The sequence below is a fragment of the Mycteria americana genome, chromosome 15 (assembly GCF_035582795.1).
Source record: "Mycteria americana isolate JAX WOST 10 ecotype Jacksonville Zoo and Gardens chromosome 15, USCA_MyAme_1.0, whole genome shotgun sequence".
Taxonomy (NCBI): Eukaryota; Metazoa; Chordata; class Aves; order Ciconiiformes; family Ciconiidae; genus Mycteria; species Mycteria americana.
In genome coordinates this window covers 5,809,368-5,831,578 of record NC_134379.1, presented here as the reverse complement: position 1 = coordinate 5,831,578, position 22,211 = coordinate 5,809,368, and the positions used below count along the sequence as shown (strand labels likewise).

Genomic DNA, 22,211 nt, shown 5'->3' with positions numbered 1-22,211 from the left:
GGTCTCATTTTCTTTCTTTTGAGTCACAGGGGCAGGAGATTGAGATATTTAGATAGCATATTCCAGCGTCTTACCCTTTTACTGTTTAAAGCCTTGAAGTCACACTCTATAGAAAAGTTCAGCTGCTTCACAGAAATCTGTAATTGTGTTTTATCTGCAATGAACCATTGGTTGTGCCAGGATTTCTCAAGGTAGATGATGAATAGTAATAACAGGACTTGTAAGTTCTGGGGAGGCGTGAGAGATCCTGTACGGTGGCGTCTTTTAAAAATGTTTTTCTGGACAAAATCTGAGAAGGATACCTGGGTTGTTGATGTTATTGTAGGAGCATTGTCCCTAAGGTAATAGCAAGGCTATGTTTGTTTTGCTGCTTTGAGAAATTATTAGTATTCTGTCTGAACTGAGCAGGCTACTAATACTGATTAGCTTGTGCATAAGGTGGAGATGGCAATCTCCTTAATTTCATATTTAATTACCAAAAAATCACAGCAAAGAGTTATTGAACGATTTGTCACCATTGTGCTGTTCAGTAGCTATCAGTGGAACCGTGTGACCATTGGGTATTTAATATCTTCCCCTTCTATAACTCTCCTTTTTTTTTTCCTTTGCTGTTTTTTTGCTGTTGCTGTTTAAGATTAATTCATAAATTGTTAGGAGCAAGGAAAACGCTCATGTACCATCTAGTTTGGTGTCTTGAATCTCCAAGAAGCATCTTGGAGATTAGCTTCCAAGATTTTACAGATATTTCTCATTTAAACGCTTTTATTTCTGAGTTTGCCACTCATGTCGATCTGTTGAGTTCAGGTATTACATGAAGGATAAATCTCCTTGTGACGTGGAGCAGTCAGTGCACATGTTCTAGCTTGGACCTCTCCTGAGTTTTAATAAATACAGACAAGGTAGGAATGCCTCTTCACTGCAAGAGGCGTGTTTTTTCCCTCTGCAGGTGCTACCTTCTGCATGCATACGCATCTAGCAATTCCTCTGTCTCTGGTGTAGCATGTGTACTTGCTCTGCAGGAAAGATGCTGCTTCGAATGCTTACCTCATACAGAAGAAATCATTTTATAAAGCCTTTAAGGAAGAGCAGTTTCCAATTTACAGTGACTTAAACATGCTATGCTTTGCTTTGTTTCATCGTGGTGAAAGCCACTTGCCTGTATAACTCAAAACCAGTACTAAAACAGGCATAAACAAGCATAAAACAATGTAGTGTTCAAGGTATCTTTATAGGCAAACAGTAACTAAACACCTTTTAATTTCATTCTGCCTGGTCTGGAAAGCATCAGGACTGTCACCTTCCCTCATTTTGATGGGCTGCTCTCATGGGCCAGGGGTCTGAAGGGAAAATTATTTTACCCCTGGACACGTTGAGTCTTGAGTTTGTCCAAAAGGTAACGGCCAGACGCAGAGCTGTTGTTCTGAGCTCTTGTTTGAGGGAGAGCTGCTTCCCTCCTGTTTGGGTTTTGCTTTTTTTTGTAGGCGTGATGTCATCATTCTGCGAGGTCTGCGCCGCCGCGTCCTCCAGGAAAACAAAACAGGGGGACGAGACCTGAATGTCAAACGCAAAAAACAAGCAGATCTGATTCTTCCTCTCCTCCCTCCCCCTTTTTCTTTGAAAAGAGCTTTCAAGCTGACTTTATACAACAGGAATTAGCTTGATAGAAAAAAGAGAGCGAGAGAAGCACAGTTATTTCTTTTCAGTTCTTACTATCAAGTTCTCAAAAATAACTTCTTTCTGCCTTGTATGCTGGAGGATGTGATGTGTATTATGTGCCAGATGCAAATATATGGGCATTTTATAAATACCTAAGTCCTCCTTGCTTCAGGGATCTTTTCTCTTTCAATGTAACCTTTCTCTGCTTTTTACTGTTTTGGAGGTATTTAAATAAGCGCCGCACAGTGACTTCTTGTCACGCTTGTGTTGGTTTCTACCAGAGAACTGTCCCATACGCTCCAAATGTTTGTATAAATATCATGGTAGTACTAACAGCAGCCTTCCACCAAGATTACTGTTGGGCCCTGGCCAGGGTCAGGGGAGCAGCCAAAACCAACTGCAGGACTGATATAACCAGGCTGACTTTTGTTCAAGTCTGTGAAATTTAATATAAGAGTGTATCAGAGTTCTTCCTTCTTTATGGGAGCCCCTTTGTGGCCTAGCAACAACTGGCTTTCATGCAGCTTATTAGCTATACTGAGTAATACGGTTCATGTAAATATGGACAGATTTATTCTTTTTCAGGCTAGAGCTTCAGATACTCCCTCACTCAAGATGACTTTGCAAAATAATCTGCAGAGAGGCTTTGTTCGGTATTTGGAGGCCATAAACTCTGAGTATTGGTCATGAGAGGATAGGCTGGTGGTCCCTGAGAAGCTGTCCAAATGTAGTAGGAACTTCTGGGCAGCAGGCAACACTGGAGCTGATATTCTTTGCCCTGTTGTGTTCGGGAACCTTAATTACCTCTTAGTTGCTCTTTATAGCTTGCGTTCAAAAAGTAAATACTGTTTTCTGGCATGGCATGTTGAGTTCTCAGTAGCTCCCTGTCCAGCTGGGCTGCATGGGTGATCTGCATGCATGATGAGGGAGCAGTTCTTGCTTTTTGCTGGTCGGTTGTTAGGGGTGTATCTTCCCAAGGTATCAGGAGGTTGTCCTACTTTTCCAGCTCAAAAATCCGAGATCCTTAGAATTTGTAAAATGGACACCTGACTTTCCCTTTGTTCATTAGCCAACGGGAGCAGTCAGCAAATAGATCTTCTGTTAATAAAGGAAATGTTGCTTGAAACTTTACTGGTTTTTTTTTTTCTTATTTGTCTGTTCATACTGACAAACAAAAGGCATAATCCATTATTCCAAACTGCTGAAAAAGAGGCTTCAAATTGCCAGGTATGAAATTATGCTGCTTGTTCAGTTACCAGTAGGAAACGGTGTGTGAGATGTTTCAGAACCTACAAAGGAGAAAGTTCTTTGTATGTGTGAATTTAGTATTCACAAAAGGTGTCAGATTGACAGCCTTGGAGATTGTGGAGATTGGAATTTTATTTATCCCTAGAGTAGGTGCAGCGCAGACTGCAATAGTGCAAAAATTTCATGTATTATTCTGCTGTTACACCCTACTAGTGCCCTTCACAGGCAGCCTCTAGGGGCGAGGAGCTCCTGCTTTCTCTGTGCCCCTTCAAATAGTTGGCTGCCAAAAGGATGTGAGGGTGGTTGTTTTTGTGTGTGTGATGTGGGTGCTTGTCTCCTGAAATCTAAACAGATGTGAAAGGAATTTGATAACATCTACCTCTAAACAGCCACCGGAGCAGAGGCAGCCTTCAGCCCCCATGTTCTCTGGTTGTGTGCAGACTCGTACTCTCAAGTCAAAAGACGCTGGTGGTCATAATTCTGTTATTCACTGACTTAGCCGTTCTTCTGCAAAGGTTTAACGTGTGATAAATGTAAATTATATTGAGATAGAAGATTATAAAATCAGGTAAATAATACTGCTCCTTATTTTAATCGACTGGGCACTGGGTGAAACTTGAAAAATAAAAACAGACCCTATGTATTTAACGGTTGGCATAAGAAACGGGATGTCAGACCTTTCTGTTCTTGCTGTGAACTTGTGTGGTCTTGGACAGGTCACCTCTTATTCATACAGTTTACATGTTTGTAAGGTAAGAATGTGTATTGCAACTCTGCTAAATACGCAGAAAATACCAGGTGCTTTTTAAGCCTTGGTAGTGAAAGTATAGGTCAGATGTGGCATTGTCAGTTTTGGCAGTTGAATAATATCCTCTTAGGAGAAAGTAGTGAAAATGAAAAAAAAAAAAAGGGGGGGGGGGGGCGCGGGGGGAGATGGAGCAACCTCTAGTCACCAAAGCTCTGGTCTTTCCACGTTTTTCCAGACCCAGCATAAGACCTGAGAAATGCCAGAGAACCTGTGAATGGAGACATTGCAGGTGCGGTCCTCTCCATCCTGTTGAGTGGACACAGTTGGCCGATGTTAGTCATGCAAAGCTGTCCTCCTTGCTCCACAGGCTGCGAAACCAGCGGCCTGAGCTGCGATCTGCTTTCTTCAATCTGTATGGGCAACATGCTTGAATACCACAGGCTGATAATATTTCAGCTTCAGAATGAACGGTCTTTATTTCAGAGAGATGATTTTATTTTACTTTTCACCAACAATTAAATACTGTCAACCCCAGTGCAAACCATCACTTCTGTCCCAAAATGAAAAGCTCTTCATAAAAGCTTCTGCTGTTCACCAGGACAAAACTTCTGATACAGTTTCTCAGTATAAAGTATCTGTGGCATGATAAAATCTAAACATGCATAGCTATCATTAATTAAGCTGGATTTTAGGTAACAACTGATTGTCTTCTCATGTGCTCTTTTACTTTCTAAATTCCATGAGTTTTTCTTAAAAATTTAAGTGAAAAATGCAAATTTTTCTACCTCAGAATAAGGACGAGTTCACTGCAGCCGTAGCTGTGTATAAGGTAGATTCTTAAATACTGTAAGGAAGAGGACCGTTTTAAGGCAACCTGGACAGATATGGTGACAGTATTCAAACTCTAATGCAGCCAACTTCTCTTGTTTTGTCTAAAAATGTTTGATAAACTCTCCAGGGAAATAGGAGGGTCTCTGGGAGGTGTCATGTAAGAAAGGTGTAGTGTTTTGTGTGAATTGTCCATTTGCTAAAATGAAAATGGAGAATGAATACCAAGCCCTGTTTTGGGGGGGGGGTGGAAACACCACCAGAACAAATCAGCAGGTGATTTATTTTTGAAAATTTCCAGTGTTGCCCTGGCAAGGTCTATCCCACTGCTCTCTTGGAACTGTTCTCATGGCTGTCCTTGTCCCATGCTGCTTTACTTCCATATCTTGATAGAGCCAGACCCCTATGTTGCGTATTTGCAGACAACCTTAAGGAACCCCTTCAGACCATACAGCTTAATCCTGCTCCAGCTGTGCCATGTGGTTATAGCTCTGGGTAGTAGTTTTTATTATCTCCAGTTACCATCCTTCATTAGATGGCATGATTGTGTGCCTCTGAGAAGCACGGTCTAGCTTTGACCAGATCACTGATTGCCTTCAGATCAGAGACTCCTCACAACAGCCGCCGCTGCCGTCCAGCAAGGTGCAGGGTGCTGTGCTGGCTGAGACAAAGGCCTTCGAGCTCAGTCCCTGCCAGCAGTGAATGCTTAAGGAGAAGTATAAGATTTTAATTGGCTTTTTCTTTGCAACACTATTCCTTTACTACGTCTCTCAAAGATCAGGTCAGTCTTGGAAGAGTCACGTGTTGGCAGCTCCCTGCCTCACCTCATGCAAAAGCTGAGGCCAGAGTCCTTGAAACAGGCAGGACAACCTTGTTTTCAGAAAGCCCAAGTGTGAGAGCAGGTTCCACCAAATCTCAATTAACCTTTTATTTAAAGGCACAGAAAATAGTTTTGTCCGTCGACTGAAGCAATCAAATTATTGTTCATCTCAACTAAAGGGTAGGAGTGGAAATGGTTGCTGATTATTTCTTTTTCATTCATTTGCTTTTGTGAATGATTGCTGAGAACAGCTGGATTAAGCAGCTTTGTGTGTGAGCACACAAAGAACCTGTGAAATATAAAGGTGTTTGGATCCGTGCTATTGGAATAGACCAATTCCTGATTACAGTTCTCTGTCAAATTTAGGATGGATGTGTTCCTACTTGAGCTGAAATTGCCTTTTCAGCCTTAAAATACTTTAACGCTTACTTTAACGTGTACATTCAAGCAACTTAAGCGCTTTCCTCCTCTCTTCAGGCCAGAAGAAAGTGCTGTATTTCTTGCTTGGTGTACAGGAGAAAAATTTTTTTAAATACTCCCAGTAAGAGTCAACCTAGGTAGGATGGACCTTGGGCATTAAAACCTGCTTTGTGGGCCTTGTTTCTGAATTGTTGTTCCAAGTATTTGCTTCAGGTGCAGATGCTGACCTACCTATTTCATCCCTTGTATTGAGGACAATTAGTAATACTGCCAAAACCAGAAAAGAGCCAGATAATTTTTTTAAAGCAGGTTTTTGGAGAAAAGATGTAGTAATTTACCTTCTGTGTGCACAATGATGTATCGACTGAACCTGTCTTTCTAGTGGAGAGGCAGTCAAACAACAGGATGTCCAAGTCTGTGATTTGATGGACTTTTTAGTAAACCTTCTGTAAGGAGAGAGCTGCTGAATTTACTGGGTATGTTCCACTGCAGTGGTTTCCACTCTTCACTTCTATAGTGCTTGCAGATGCTGGTGTTCAGAGAAAACATAGCACTTGAGCATTCCACACGTGTGTCTTCCTCCTAGTGATATATGTATATAAATTAATGACATAGGCAGGTAAAGCATAAAGGTTAATTTGTTTTATATAAGTTTCATCAAGATGGAGACTCTCTTTATGTGCAAAACACCTCCTGAAACAGGGGCTTAGTCCTTAGTGGGACCCGCTCTTACAGTGCAATGTGCAGTGGTAATAAGAGGGTAAACCAGCACTATGCGTTGCTTAGGCATTTTGCAGCTCCTGGTGCTGAGCAGGCAGTTATCTTCAGAGAGCAGCTGAAGATGCTCCAGCCCTGGGCTACGGGAGATCAGAAGGACTTTTCCCTGCAAGAGAGGCTCCTTGTGTTTCCAGTTCTTAGACTGTCGGGAATCTCTGTTCTGTGTTCAGTGAATCATTCCTGGAGAGCACCCAGGCAGTGTGGAGGAGGAAAATGCCTGGTGTGAATGCAGGAGGTATAAAAGTCAGATGAGAGAGGAGAGATAAGAATACGTCAGGACAGAAGTATAGTGAAACTGGGACTGCAGAGGGATCCGAGAGGAACGAGCTACAGCTGGTGGAGAAATGGAGCTGGAGGTTTGCAAGAGAGGTGACCTGCGAGCCCAGGAGATGGGGAGGGAGGCAGCAAGCGAAGATGGGTTGGCAAGGGAGATGGCAGTCTGAATTCTGACACTTTCTAGTTTTGGAGTGCTTGCCTTTGTAACCTTAATAACTTTGTTCTAATACACGAGATAGAAAAATTACATTATATGTTCTGAGGAATTTGGTTACTATGGTAATGGGTATATAAGTACATAAGAGATAAGATGTCAGCAAACGGAACAGCTGTAATGTAGCACACAAACCTGTGACTGCCTGAATCTGGGAAGCAGGCTGTTACAAACTTCTCCTGCTTCAGTCTCCTATCTCGCTGCCGGGACGTCTGTTTCTGTGTGAAAGCGACATCAGAGCTTCTACAATAAATCTTTCGGGTTTATGGAATTTCAGCAGAGGTGCCCAAAATTCCTGGGTAAACAGACGACGTACTGCCCTTCCGTGCCAGGATGGGGAGGTCTCTGTGTTCCCACCTGCCCTCTGGAAGCGCAGGACCAGTGCTGACCAGCCGGATCGCTTGTGCTGACCAGCTGGACCGCAGGCATGCGGGGTGGGAGCGGGCTGCTGCTGCCCACGCTCTGCCCTCTGCCCTGGCACCCTCCTTGCCCTTGCTGGGAGGCCGGGGCAGGCTGAGCTGTGGGTGGGTGGCTCATTCCCACAGTTGTGCGACCAGTTTCGCCCTCCTCGCTGCTGGTGCCCTGTCTAGGTGCATTTTGGGAAGCGCCGGTGATACCTAGTTTTAAGTCTTTGCCAGAAGCTGTTGTGTTCGTTACGGGAGCTTGGTCACAGCGTGGTCTTGCTCACCCATGGCAGTCAGGAAGGGTGATGGGGAGTAAGAGCATCCCAGGGAGTGTCAGGAGGAAACGTGGGGCAGCTGTTGGCACAGGAATGGAAAGGACAATGGTTCTCACACGCTTCTTGTCCCATCGCTCCCCTTCCCCCATCTGCAGCAAGGATACCTTTTGTATGCCCACCCATACCTTCTGATGTAAAAACTACTCATGCGATGTTTCTCGTGCTTGGGGATGGGAGGGGTGTGAGGGAATGACTATCCTTGCCACGAGAGGGTTGCTGGAGAGCTAGCGGAGCAGGACAGTGGCTGGGATGGAGGAGCACTGCAAGTACAGTTCATCTCACGTAGGTGAATGTCAGTACCGCATAGGACAGCACCATCTTGGAGATTTCATAAAGCAGAGTATGGTGTAATGGTTCAGGGACTGGCTACGGGGAGGTGTTAGTCCTGTTGAAGGAGGGAGTGTGGTCTAGAGGGAAGCTGCTAATAGTTTTCAAGGACCATCTTCAGCCAAATTTTAAATGGTGCTTTGGTCTTGATGTACACGTGAAAGGACTGCTTTAATAAAATTGGCTGGGGCAACGTTGGGGGGCATCGTCAATCCAGAGGACTGGAGTCTCGCTCGGCAGGACTGAATGAGCTGGGGGATTGGCAATAATAGAGACACAAATGGATAGTACAAAGTGTATTGTCATGTACTAACAACAAATATATTGTAACATATAATATACAAAAATGTTTATAATAATATATATAATATATAAAAATATGTCAGAAATGGAAAGATGTGAAAGACTTGAGTATATCCATTGATAACATGGTGATTTTAAAACTTTAATGCTATGCCGTCAGGAAATACACAGATGTGGAGAATTCTGGTCAAGGATTTTTTTTTTTTTTTTTTTTTTTTTTTTAAAAAGCCTTAGTTTGGGACAGATGTGAGGAAGCGCTGTTATGATGGTCTGGGAAGTGAATTCTCTCTCCTGTGTCGTAAAGGGAGGCAAAATTGGCTTACTTTTTTCAGCTAACACGCTAAGGGGACACGTATTACATCTCTGTACTCATGCTTATGCCTCAATATTGAAAAGGGAAGAAAACTGTTTAACCTTTTAAGGACAGTATGGGAAAAAGAGTAAGTTAGTGCAAACTGACAAATAATAAATACAAACTGTAAATCAGTCTTGATCAGTTCTTAATCATAAATTGGTTCCTAATCAAAATAGGAGTGGGCTTCTGGAGCAACCTTGTAATCAGAGTAGTGGCTTTGAGAAGTTCTCAGGAGTTGGTTATTATTTGATGATTGGATTCTATTATATGGTTGCTTAAAATAGCAGGAACAGGACTTAATAGGACCTTCAGTCCTATGGTCTTAAATATCCAGCTGAGATGTACTCTATGTCTGAACCACTGCTACCTCAATTGTTTTGTATATTAGTTGAAATGAGCGTTCTCCCCAATGAAAGCAGATAAAACTCATCAAATTAAAAGGGTATGCTTGTTATCCTAATACACACTGAAAACTATTTTTTGTTTTAAGTGGACGGCATAAAAAGAAGTATCTAGACTTTGCAGAACCCACTGGAGAAGCATTTCTTCAAGTAGGTAAAATAGTGAAAAAGGTGGGGTTTGATTTGTTGTTGTTTGACTCATCCCATTGCTGTGTGCCGTTTAAAAAATTGTTCTGCTCAGTCACATGGAGACAGGAAAAATAAATACTCAATCTGAGCTGGAGTAAAACTGGACAAATTACCATGACTTTGGGGAATTCCAGCAGGAAAGGAGGTGCTCACAGGCTCTAGAAATGTGTGAAATAGTTGCTCAGTAAAAATTCTCCATTTATGGGTACAGGTAATCTGGTAGAACAGATTTAACAGTTACAGAAGGTTTTAAACTCCTTTGATGTTGAAATACGTTTGAACCCCTTTTTGAACCTGCTTTAAGTTACAAACTCATGTAAGCAGCTGTATAACCGTGCCATACTGCTAATGCCTCTTCCCGTGTGCTCCGTTAGATTGGTCACTCCTTCATAAAGAACCAAATAGTCTTTCACTGGTAATCTGTTCTTGAACAGCTTTTCTGCAGTTGCCCGGTGATGAAGGTCCATCACATATGTGCACCTTACTAGAACCTGGTAAGGTACTTTCTCGTTATTTCTGTGCAGTCTTTCAATAAATCTTTTTTCTGTTTATGATAATGGTAGTATATTTTATAACTCCTGTGTTAAACAAAATTGACCTTTTTCATAACAAAGTGTGTTTTCATGATACTTTTTTGACCCTATAAGAATAGCAGTATAAAAATTGTCATCCAGAATCTAATACATCACCTGTCTGGTCCTATCTGCCGTTTCTGGCAGTGGTAACGACTGGATGCTTGAGAAGAGGTGCCAGGAGCATTCAGGAATACCTTACCTGACCTGTCTGTGGATGTTCTTACCCATGTAAATGTCTAGTTTAAAAAGCAATGTTTGTATCTCTTGGGCTCAGTACCTTGCAGTAATTTCAGCAAGTTAATTTTGCTCTTTATAGCTTGATTGGTTGATTCCTTCACTCATAAATATGCTGCTCTTACATTTTGTGGACTCTCCCCTTGTTCTTGAAGTCTGAGCACTTGACATGGCCGCCTTATGTATGATTTTTTAACTCTTATACCTTTTCTCTTCAAGCTTAGTTTGTCGTCTTGGGCATTTACAACTTCCTATTTCTGAGGCCTTTTTGTACTGTACTTTCATTTTATTGATAGATGTGAGTGAAGAATAATAGCCAGGAGCAGACCATGGCAGAGACTTCCTTAATGTATTGTCAGGAATTCTATATTATTTTCCTAATTGATTCTTCATGTTGTTTTTTTAAAAAAAAGTCTGACATTGTCTTTGCATAATTGTGCAATCATTTTCATTGAGCTGTCTGCACAAGGCTCAGTTGCTGAGTTGTGTTTAGTTTAAGAGTAGATATGTGCTTGATGGTTCTTTACTTTTTGACCTTTCATCTCCTGCCTTGTAGTTCATTCATGTTGTTTTTTAAGGTTCCTGTGTACTTTCTGGTACTGTCAACTGCCCTAAATAAAACTTGTCATGTTCCTTTCCCTCCCATTCCAGATCTTAAATGCAAATATTATGCAGGATCTGCACAGTATCTGTGGTCACTCTGGTTGCAAGGGCCTTTTCCCTTGCTTAAAATGTGTAATTAGATATCTGAGCTCTTCCTTTTTTCAGAGTTTTGTATCAGTTCAGAGGTGATGTTCCTGTTCTCCACCTATGACTAATTAATACTCACAATTATTTTGTACACAAGACTTCGCCCACTTCTTTCTGAATATCCTTTTGACTTGTTCTTTTAATGACATGTAGTCTAGTGCATAAATGTTTGGCTTGTTAGTTCTTAGCGTATCACAGTCACCAAGTGATTAGCATGTTACTTGCACTAATTATTAGTTCAATTAATTCTTCTGTTCAGTTTGGCTGCATTGTGGGGTCTTTCTCTGGAGCAGCAGCTGTTGGAAGGGGACAGCAGTTGTGACAAAAGCATACGTCACTCTGGAGCGACGTCAGACTTTTAGGGCAGCTCCTTATTCATCTCTGTAGGTCAGTAATGTTTAATTTACGAGTTTATTGGAGGACCAGCTTTCTTGATGTATGGTCTGTGACAGCACCATACGTTATACCTAGTCGTATTCTTTGTGCAGATAATTTGCCTGCTTTCCTGTACCTTTGCTCTCCTGCATGGCTTTTCTCCAGCCTGGTAGCGGAGCAGGCTGGCTGACTGCCTGAGGCTTCTTGCTGTCACAGCTTGGTTTTTAAGGTTATTCCCGCAGAATCTTCCAGTTTTCTCTTGGATTTTTCTGTTTGTATTTGACTTTATTTTCTACCTTAGGTCCTTCCTACTGGCTTCAGGTTCGTACTTGCTCAGATAAGGGTCTGACCTGTGGCCTGGGGCGGGTTGGCCGTAGCCTCTGGCTGGGGGGGACATGCGTCCTGGCGTTCTTCTGCACTCCGATGAATTCAATTGCAAGCTCAGTTGAAACATCTTCATGGGTTTTTTACTTATTGGTCAGAAAGACTTTAAATTCCTTTCAGGCCTTCTTTCTAAAACCGTGTGTGATACTGCTACTTTTTAATTACTTCTTTTCTCAAGGGTAATTATCTATATTGTGAGCTTTAGTAGCTTATTTCTGAGTTATTTATGCTGAATCCAAAATAGCTAATTTGCTTACGTTTACTATATTTATTGTTCTGGGGCAAAATTGCTTAGGGGTCAAGAAAAGGTTTCTTTAAACTCAAGTCCCTTTAGAGTATCTGACTAATTTTTTTTTTTAATGGGCAGCTGGAGTTTCCCAGTATTTTTGCCTCTAAACTTAATTGACTCTCATCAGCTGGCCGCTTGCTAACCTCTTCCTGGCCAGCGTGCTGCCAGCACAGCATCTCCTGCACTGGAATCGTTAAAACGTATGCTCTTTAGTCCGAGAGATGTGGCCACAGAGAGTTGTCTGTAGGTGATGCAGTCACAGAATGTGCGTTAGTACGATGCTTTACATAGTAAAGGAAAAGAATTGGCAATAACCGTGAACTTAATGAATTGCAAAAGAAGGGGGACAGTGGATTCCATTTTTTCCAGTTGCCTTCCTCATAGCTTTGCTAGCCTAAGGAATTACTAAATTTAGAGCTGACCTTCTTAATAAATGTACCAGAACTATCACAAGCAAAGACATTCAGGAGATGTGAGTGTTGAAGATGTCAGGGTATGGTTAGCACTTCTTGAACTTTCATGACATTGGTCTTTGAGAAATGAATGCTGGCTGTTCTTCAGCTATTCTGTAGGTCTAACTTTTGATCCCATGGGATGTTTTATTTTAAATAGGAGAAAAAATACAGGATGCTTTTTGGCATTAATGTTTCTTTCAGCTGCATCAGTAATGTCTTTTATTTGTGTTATTTAAGTGGTAGGGTCAGTGGTAGATTTGGTGTTTCTTGGGTGAGTGACGTTGCAAAACTTGCCAGTTAACAAAACTAGTATTTTCAGGAGTAGTGGTAGGTATATTTGTGTTTGTTTATAACTGGCATATGTAACTTGTCAACAGAGATTTAGTTTGTTCAGAATATCTGTCTAACACAGGAACAGTTAGAGTTATCTTTTCCGCTATTTAGAAGACTTGAAAGATTGTGGAAATAATCAGAAATACAGAAAACTGTTTCCATTTTGTTTTTAATGGAAAGCATAGGATAATTGTTGCACTGCTGGCTTTACTGCTGGTGTGGATCATCCTAATAAATACTTGACCCAACCCAGAAGCACAGATCCTGGGCTTGTCAACGGAGGTTTGGGAAACTTAGCTTTCTGACCCTTTTGCTGGTGACGTTCCTGGAAAGTAAACATCCAAGCAGAACAGCTCAGTGGGATCAGAAAGTGTGCTGGGGTAAGTAATTCAGGGAGTTGATGATGGACATTTTAGTGTCAGAATCTTGAGAGGAAATCGAAGTAAGCCACACAGTCTACAAGTGCATGTATAAGAGAAATGCAAGCAGTACTCTAACATAAAAGTGTCTTCCTGAGGCTATTCTGTGAAGTATAATACAAGAAAAAATACAGGTACAGAAGCAGAGAAAGAAAGAAAGAAAAAAAAAAGTCTGCAAAGAGGTTTTTCCAGGATAGAACCATTCCTCAAAAATATTTTTAAAAGAAATTGAAAAGGAATCTTACTGGAATGATAGGCTTGCTCTTTGTCAGACGAAGCAAAATCTACCATGTTGGGGAAGAAAAGCCTGTTTGAACATAGGTACTCACACAGACAAAAAGCTGCCAGAATTTATCACAATATCCAGGTGCAGACTCACCCTTATAACTTGTTCCTTCTAGAAATATATAGATGAGGGAATGTGAAAGATATACAGGAGGTAGCATTTGATGACCATTCTTTGCCGTAAACTGCTACGCAGGAGGATCTCGGTTCCTGCGCAGTAAGCAGTACTGTTGTTACGCAGGCATACGTGGGGTTGTGGGCCACATGAAGTGCTCCTTACTGTCCTAACGCACGTTATGGAAGCGTCCAGCACGGCTGTAAGATCTCACCTGCTTCAGGCTTTGGCAGCAGAAGGTGCTCCTGACTCGGAGGCAGGTCACCCTTGTCTTTTCCCTTCCCTTGGGGACTGGCAGAAAGCAGAGGAGCGTCTTGCATGCATGTGGTTGAGACTGAAAAGCGTTGTAAAAAGAGCAGTGTCTCAGTGGGGCTTTCTGTGGTCCACAGTTACCTTCCACAATCCAGTTTTCTCAGCCTATTTCAGGTGTCTTTGTTCTGCTTGTAGTTGGCACTATTTCAGGATGGTTCCTTTTTTAATCAGTTTTGTGACAGCATTTTGGATTTTTTTTCTGAATATTAAACGTTTTTCTAACAGCCTCTTGTAGAATGCCATTCATCTGCACCTCCCTTTTCCTTAATGACAGATAGTCCTAGTGGATCCAGTGTGGAGAACAAGTGTACCGAAAAGAATGATTTTAAGATAACGAAGAGAAAGGCAAATTCATGACTTTGTCAGCATTTTCTCATCTGAGCTGCAGCTCACTACTAAGTGCTAAAAGTAAGTTAGCAGGATCCCGAGGGAGTGTTCCCAAGTGCCTCTTCCCCTTTTGCAGGGCATGGGAGAAGCTAAATGCCACTTGCTGCATCTCCAGGTTTTTCTTGTTTCATTTCTGGGATTTTTTTCTTTTCTTCCTTAATTACCACTCTAGGAAGATTTCCAAATTGCAGAACTAGGAGGAGAAAAAGTAACATGTTGTTAGCTTGGTGGGAGAGGCTTACCCAAGTACGCAAGTAGTCTGTGGTATGTGGTTTCACATGAATCGAGTGACTAAAATTGCCGTTCGTTTTGAGAGGCTTGGAGATGCTGATAGGCTTTCCATTGTGATAGTCACCTAGAGTACAACTGTCTTGATACCATCTGCTGTGGTGTAATTGAGCATGGACAGGAAGCTGATTTTTAGCTGTTCACAGAAACAGCCTTTTTCTGCTGTGAGCAGAGTGTAACTCGTCTTCCATGTGTGCAATGCACGTTAAGACACTTGAGAGTTGCTCTGCTTTTGTCAGAACAGGAAGAAAGAGTTGACTGGGTGGACCAGGGCCTAGGTTAAGAGAGGTTTTAAGGAACGTCCACAGCACTTGGTGGGTTGCCAGGACATTTTTTTTAATTGGGAAGCAATAAAAAACATGGTATATAGTTTTGACAGGCTTGCTGGAAGGAGAAGTTGGGCACAGTACTGGGAAAGTACATTCTTGATCAGCCCTGAAGCACCTGATCAACAAGTGTTTGCCGAGATCTGCAGAGAGAGATGGATAGAAGACGATCCTGAATCCGGCAGTATTGCACTGGCCGCGGACCCCCTGAATTTCAGATCGGCCAACAGAACTACTTCTGTCTGTGCCCTCAGAGAAAGCCCCCACTGACTGGGGTCCTGTTGGGCAGCCCCACTGCAGCAGGCTGGCCAGCGCCCGGCTTCTGATGAACAGCAGATACACTGATGGGACGTATAGTAGGTAATCTCTGTCTGCTCTTTACATTTCCAGATAAGGTAACTCCATGCATAGAATTCATCTGGCTAAAATGTTAAAGGATGATTTATATGCAGATCACAAAATAAGTCAAGGGTAGTAGCATCGTTCCTAAAGTCACATATATCAGCACTGCCTGGTGTGATGGGCGTTCATTTCTTCTGATGCTGGACCTTCATCACCTTTTCTGATATGTCCCCACCAAGTGTACAGCCCTTCCGCTTCTGATACCAGGTTAGAGTCAAATCATCACGCTCGTGTCCCCATGGGTTTGAGGGGGGGGTATTGCAACATACTCTTGTTGCCTGAAGAGAGTACACTGGTATTGCAAAATACCAGTTTTGCCTGAAGAGAGTACATTTCAGAGTAAAATGGGAAATCTTTTTCTTTCTTCTCAGACAATATGTATGCTGTTCATTGCATTGTCTTCTCTTTCCATACATTGTGGCCTTGTTTTGCAGGGTTGTAGGTCGGGTATTTTACTCTTAGTCACATAACAGCCAGAGCTCAGCCTCCTGTGCTCGGCAGTGCAGCCTTGATAAAGTGGTGATGTGCCTGGGTACGCAGCTGTATGTTGTGCTGGGACAGCTTCTTTGGTGTCTCAAACGTATGTCAGAGAAGAAGCTTCCTCTATGTGACAGGCAATATTATAAGATACTGAAAGTCCAGCTGTGGTTTCCTCTGCATGGTTTAGAACCAAACAGCTCAAACATGCTCATATTTTTGGTTTATATGCTAGAAGACTCTTATTTAAGATTTTTTTTCTGAAAATGCATGGAATAGTGACTACTTCACATTTTGCATACCAGCAGTAACTTGCATTCTATAATTTACCTTACTTTTTTTATCTTACAGGCTTTTATTCTGAGCCTTATCAAAAATGGGGAGTGATTTGTCTGCTACTTCCAAAAAATTGCGCTTTCAGGTCAAGCATTCAATGTTATACAGAAATTTTTAAAAGTCAGTATTTTAAGCATTCTTATCATCTAATCATTCTCTAAGCATTCTTACCATCCAGCTCTCACTTTAGGCATAATTGTAAGTAAAAGAAAAAAAAAATTAAAAGTCAGTTCTTTCAATAGTTCCAGTTTACCATATTTATGATAGTGGTGGAAACTTTCACTGTCAGCTGGAAGCCGTTCAGGAAATTTTTAATAGTGTGTTGAGAGGATAATTTCATCCTAGCTTCATACACTCCCCGGATCTGACCCATATGCAAGTAAGAGAAAATCCCTTTTCTCTTTTTCAACAGTTGACGACACTCATTCCCCATCTATTTGATGCTCTTGCATTAGATCCTGCCAGAGGAAATTACACTAAAATTTAGCAACTGCTTGCACTACATGCAATGCGGATGCTTTAAAAAAAAAATACAATCTAAATATGAGTTTCCAAATGTCGTTATGTTGTGGTGGGCTGTTGTTTTTTGATGGTGTGGTTTGGTTTTGTTTTGTTTTTCTGGTGGTTGTCTTATTCCCCTTCTGACCGAGTAAGAAGACCTGCGAAGTACCAGTAGTTTTCTGTGTTGACTATTCACTTCATAGTCTTTGCTGTTAGAGTGTGCAGCTCTAAAGATCGTAGGTGCTATAACTGGTCTCCTGGTTGGTTGGTTGGTTTTTAAAGTGTCACCTATATTCTGTCAGGGAAAAATACATAATGTACCTACATTTGATACTAAAGATAAGTTTTTATAGATTTTACTGTGTTAAGCATATCGTATAGCAGATGACTATAGCATAAAACAAGATTTATGTCTCAAACTGCAAATAATTTTTTGTTTATAATTCAGTAATGGAGGACAGCATTCCTGTCAGCCTCACTAGCCATCGTAGGAGCCCGCATAGCGTGCCTCTTGGTACCTGGTGAAATGGAGAGACACAGGATGATGGATGTGTAAATCTGTTTGTTGTTTTCCTTTTGTGCTCACATGGTATTTGTTTAACTCAGGTTATAATATTCTTGTGTATAGAAGCTGAAGGGTGTTGAATATGTTGATTCCTTGAAAATTCATTTCTACGGACAAAGTGTGCTGCTTTTTAATGCTAATAATCGACAGGCGAGCCTGTATTGTAATTTGGTTTCTGCAAACTTTTGAACCGTCTTAAGGAACTACAAATGCTTTGATGCATCTCATGGTTAGTGTAACCGAATACCTTCTAGTCACTGTCACTCTCATTGAGTTGGTCTGGACGTGAACTTGAGAAATAATATGACGGATAGGTGGAAATCTCAGTGCGTAGGTTCCCTTCTCCTTTGCAGGGAAGGCTAAGTACATTCTCTTCTTAGTACGTTGGTTTATTACATGAAAACAATTATCTATGACACTGACAGCCATCAGACATTTTACTGTGGACAGGTTTTAATTTCTCTGAGGTCTCCGTAGCATAAGACTTAAATATGTACTTTAAAAATGGCAGTTGACCATTTAGAGCTTGGCTTGTTCTGCTCTGCAGGATCCCAGGGGATGTTAGTCACAGGGGTGGGTCTTGAGCTTGAGATGACATGGCAGGGAGGCAGAAAACTCAGAAGAGAACAGGTCTTACCCCGTCCTCATCTTCAGCTTCCTTATGTCAGTGGTTCAAGGGGGGTGTGTGTGTACATTTAATATAGCCATAATTACAGGGAATGTGACGTCTTATTGATTCATAGACTTTTGTGGATGTGTGCACACAGTTTCTACTAACTGCTAGTTGTTCAGATGAAAGCAATTTGATAAAACATTTTGGCCTGTAATCGGTGTAATTTACACTGGTAATGGTAGCCACTAACTACACGTAGTTAGTTCAGCCTACTGTATAGAAATAGAGCTGGTCCAGTCTTGTGCTTTGGCCATTCCCTGGTTTATTTTGAATCTTTCTCATATTCCTACATCACCTTGTTGGTTATGAGTGGAATTGATCTAATTACCAGTAGTTGTGTTTGCGCAATGCAATATTCTCTTTTTGTATGAGTGACAACTAGGAAAAAAATGTGGAATTTATTTTACCTAATTTTAGCAAGCCTGCAAGGTGGCTTGTAGGTAGACTGCCGCTTCAGCCAGCAGAGACACGGGCACAGTCAGAGGGTGCCGTATCCTGTTTGCAGTGCCTGTCTCTTGGCCACAACCAGGGTCCGGCCACCTGATCTGAGCTGTCTAAGGTGAGGTGATCAGTCCCATTGACTGGGAACAATTGTGTTTAACAGTATAGCTGCACCGATGCAAAAAACCTGGAGTAAAGAGACTGCATCAGTGGAAGAATGTGAAATACGTAAGTGCAACTTGACTGTAATTTAGAAAACCAGCTGCCTGCTGGTATATGATTTAATTTTCAGTGCAGTTTAGTCGCAGGGGTTTTTTTAATCTTAGGACTCTTCTCTATTTTTAATACATTTAAAATAATGCAATAACCACGTTGCATGCCACTTCTAACTGCACTTCCATTTGCCCAAAGTGTTCAGGTGTCATTATTGCAAGGCAGGAGGCAGAGCATCTCGGCTGCTGCCACTGTCGGGCTTTGGCAGGCAGCGCCTGTTGTCTGGGTAAAAAGAAGACTGAGGGAATTGTAGCATCCATAAAAAATGGGAGCACTTTATTAAGCGAGACTGTGTAAAGCTTTCTTATGGATGGAATGTACATTAATGCATTTTATTGTTCCATCTAAGCAGGTCAAATGATAAGCATAGTGTCACATACATGTTTGTGACTGTTCTGTTAAATAGGTTTTAATACTTAATGTTTTTATTCTCATGCATTTCAAAGCACCAATTATTTCCCAAGAATAAAGGTAATTAAATTTGTCTCGATGCTCTCAGGATTAAAGGGGAGAAAGCTATATTTTAAGGTGTACCACAATAGATGAGGAGTTCTGCTCTGATGTGCCACGCGAAGTCCGGCAGCGCAGTAGCCAGTCCCGTACCACTTCTGCACGTGTTGTCAATGAGCCCGGTAAGAGTTTTAGCAGCGGTAAAAAGTGTTGCCTGTTGATGACATTTCAGAGGCATGCTCAGAATTGATGCCAAGAACGAGTCTGGTGGTTGGTTTGGCATCGGGGGTAAGTGGGGAGGGGGAGAGAGCCGTAATCCATCTCGGCCGTGTGTGCGCGCAGGGTTTTTCTCCTGGCTCTGGCTCTCGCACGCACGCTCGCTCGCGGGGACATGTGACTTTTGGCCATATTAGCAGGTTTATCCAAGCCTAGCCCCTCTGACTAACAGATGTAGGGAAAAGGGCATTCTGGGATTGCAGCAGTTGCTTTTGAACAACAATGTCCTTTTTGTAAGAATCTGATGCTTCTTAAAAGATGGAACATGACATCATTACCGTCGATCCAAGAAACATTCCTTCAATAATACTGAGTGTGCTCTGGTTATCAGCTCCCTTCCCCCAGCTCCTTTCTCTCGCTTTTCTGACTGATGCTTTTTGTCTATTGTTTCATCGGGGGCTGTAAATGTGAAACAGTTGTCTTTCAGTGTTATGTGCTTTTTAGAGCTGGAATCAAGTGGAATATTGTTGGCTTATTTGAAAGAAAGAAAGAAAAATAACAAAACCCCCAACTTTTCTTCCAGTCTTCATAAATGTAGCACGGTTCAGGTACGGGCTGAATTGAAGCTAATTATTTCCCTTCCCACACGGTATTAGTTACTGCGTTATGCAACGGGAGGTGGAGATATCGCAGTCCCGTTCCTGTGCATCTCACTCGGCTTCATTGGCAGCTGGGTATGTCGTGTGCTGATGCCGTCTGCTCCGAGGCTCCTGTGATGATCCCGCATCGATACAAAATGCGTGTGTGTGTTCACAAGTGCAGTACAGCAGAGTTGTGAAAAGCTGCATGTTTTCTGTGTGTATATATGTGTTTTTATACTTGGTCCACTGCTGGGATTTGAATGTCGGTTTTTCCGTAGCCCCTGAGAGCAGGCTATCATGGAAACACGTTTTGGGTTGCATCATAAATCTTTTTGAATGCTGACTGCTTGGAGGAAAGCTATAAAATGCTGGATTTTGCTTCCCTTCCCTGCGTTCTCTCTCCCACGCATGTCTTCATCAGAAAAACTGGAGACTCTTGCAGACTTTACAACTAGGTATGTCTTGGCTGTCTCTCGCACAATCGTGCTCTCTTTGTAGCGATGCTGGCAGTTATTTGAACTAACAAGGAGCCGGCAGTCTTTGGCACTTTCACGTGCTGCAACTGTCTAGAGAAGAGTACCACTGAGCATAAACATGCAGGAATATGTCTTTTTCCATCCTTGTAGGAATTGCTCCGCAGGGAGGGGAAAACAAATGATTCATTGGTGATCTAGAGGCTTGGAGAAAGGTGGAGTTATAGTGTCCAGAAAAGGAGGAAAAATAGATAGGGATAGGGCCTTCTGATACATTGGTTAAGCTCAGGTTTGTTGTCTTTTTTTTCCATTATGAAGATGTAAGACTTTTTTTTAAAAACAGATTTGAGATATGAAATATGAATAAAAAAAGCACAAGTCTTGACCAGACAGGGATTTTTTGAAAGAAGTGAGCTGGATGATTAGCTGTTTGCCAGTGACACAGAATTGTTTTTATTGGTGACACTCTACAGGGAGCTGAGAGGAAATCCCAATACCCAGGCCCTTCCTTTAGGAGGGAAAAAAAAAAAATGTGCATTTTACTTGTAGTGGTTGTTTGGTTTCACCTGTTGTAAAGATACCATAAGATTTTAGCACAACTTGAAAGTATATTTTTATTCTGGGTAGATTCCAAGACGCACTTTGAGTAAATGGAAGCAAATGCACGGTGCAAACAGAAAGGATTTCATCCGTTCCCAGTGGCGTCTGAAGTTGCAAGTTCCTCTGAAGAAAGTGTTTGCCAGTGGGCTATCGCAGAAGGCTGTATCATGTGCTGTCACAATTAAAATGTACGTTTGCATCTGCTGAAGCAGAGTAGAAAGACACGCGTCGTGTGTGGAACTGGGTATCTCCTGTTCTGGATGCTACTCCTCTAGAGAAGGGGTTGCAAATAAGAATCTGAAGAGGAGGCACTTTAAGATGGAGATCTTTAATTTAGATAAGAGAAAAAAACCAAAAAGGACCATGATTTAATTGTGGAAGGAGAAGCTTTAGAGAGGTCTCCACGTGCAGGCTGAAATGAGTAAAAATTGATCACTGGCTGCTTCTTAACTGGAGTACAATTGCAGAAGAAAAAAATGCTGAACTGAATTTAAAAAATGTAAATACAGATTAGTAAATAGCAGTGGTGGTTCATACACGTCATACTTGTACCATATATCTTGTCTTGCAAAGACCATGATATATATATATGCACTTGTGCGTCCACTTCACAAAGTCCAAACAATACTTCAAGACACAGTGGGTGTAACTCTTGAGAGGGAGGGTGTCAAGGTGATACGGGCTCACTAGTGACAAACTGGTTATCGCTGTAGATTCTGTTGACCGCTCTGCAGGTGACTGAGCTGGTGCTGGAGTAAGGAATCTGTCTCATTTTGTGTTTTGATTTTGGTTTGTGTTCCGTAGAAAAGCTTGACTGCTGTCACAGTGGGACCGTGACATTTTCCCAGCAGATAGGTTGCGTTGCTTCATGCGACGGGGATGCTTGCTGTGGAAGAAGTGGAAGCTGCTCTGCTGTAGCTTTGTTTCTGGCTCTTTGAGAAGAGGATAATCAGTGAAGGATTGCAATCTTTTTCTTGCAGTAATCCATGCTGAAGAGGCTCCATTCATACAGATGAACCAAGGGTTGAGGCAGCACTTTAAACCCAGATAGTCGGTCGGCTAACTGCCCAGCAGGATGCCATCAACCAGCCGAGCGGGCAGCCTGAAGGACCCAGAAATTGCAGAGCTCTTCTTCAAAGAAGATCCAGAAAAGCTCTTCACAGATCTCCGAGAGATTGGCCATGGAAGCTTCGGAGCAGTTTATTTTGTAAGTAGCTCTGTGACTTGTGAATTTTAGCTGTGTCTCTTTTTATCTTTGAACTGTGGATGTAGACTTTTTTGAATGTATTGAGGAAAAGAAACTACTGTGAATCTTTTTGCATGGTGTTTGGGGCA

At 41.9% G+C, this 22,211-nt stretch overlaps 1 protein-coding gene across 2 annotated transcripts in view; it reads left to right on the top strand.

Annotated features, from left to right (window-relative positions):
• The window catches only part of TAOK1 (TAO kinase 1), a 71,549-nt gene that overhangs the window by 10,278 nt on the left and 39,060 nt on the right, over nucleotides 1–22,211 (top strand). The window contains exons 1-2 of one of the 2 annotated variants that reach the window (XM_075518001.1): nucleotides 21,045–21,064; nucleotides 21,857–22,083. In XM_075518001.1, the coding sequence (XP_075374116.1) occupies nucleotides 21,952–22,083 (132 nt within the window). In that variant the 5' untranslated portion in view covers nucleotides 21,045–21,064; nucleotides 21,857–21,951. Of the gene's footprint in view, nucleotides 1–21,044; nucleotides 21,065–21,856; nucleotides 22,084–22,211 lie in introns of those variants that run through there. The other variant, XM_075518000.1, reaches the window with a different exon arrangement.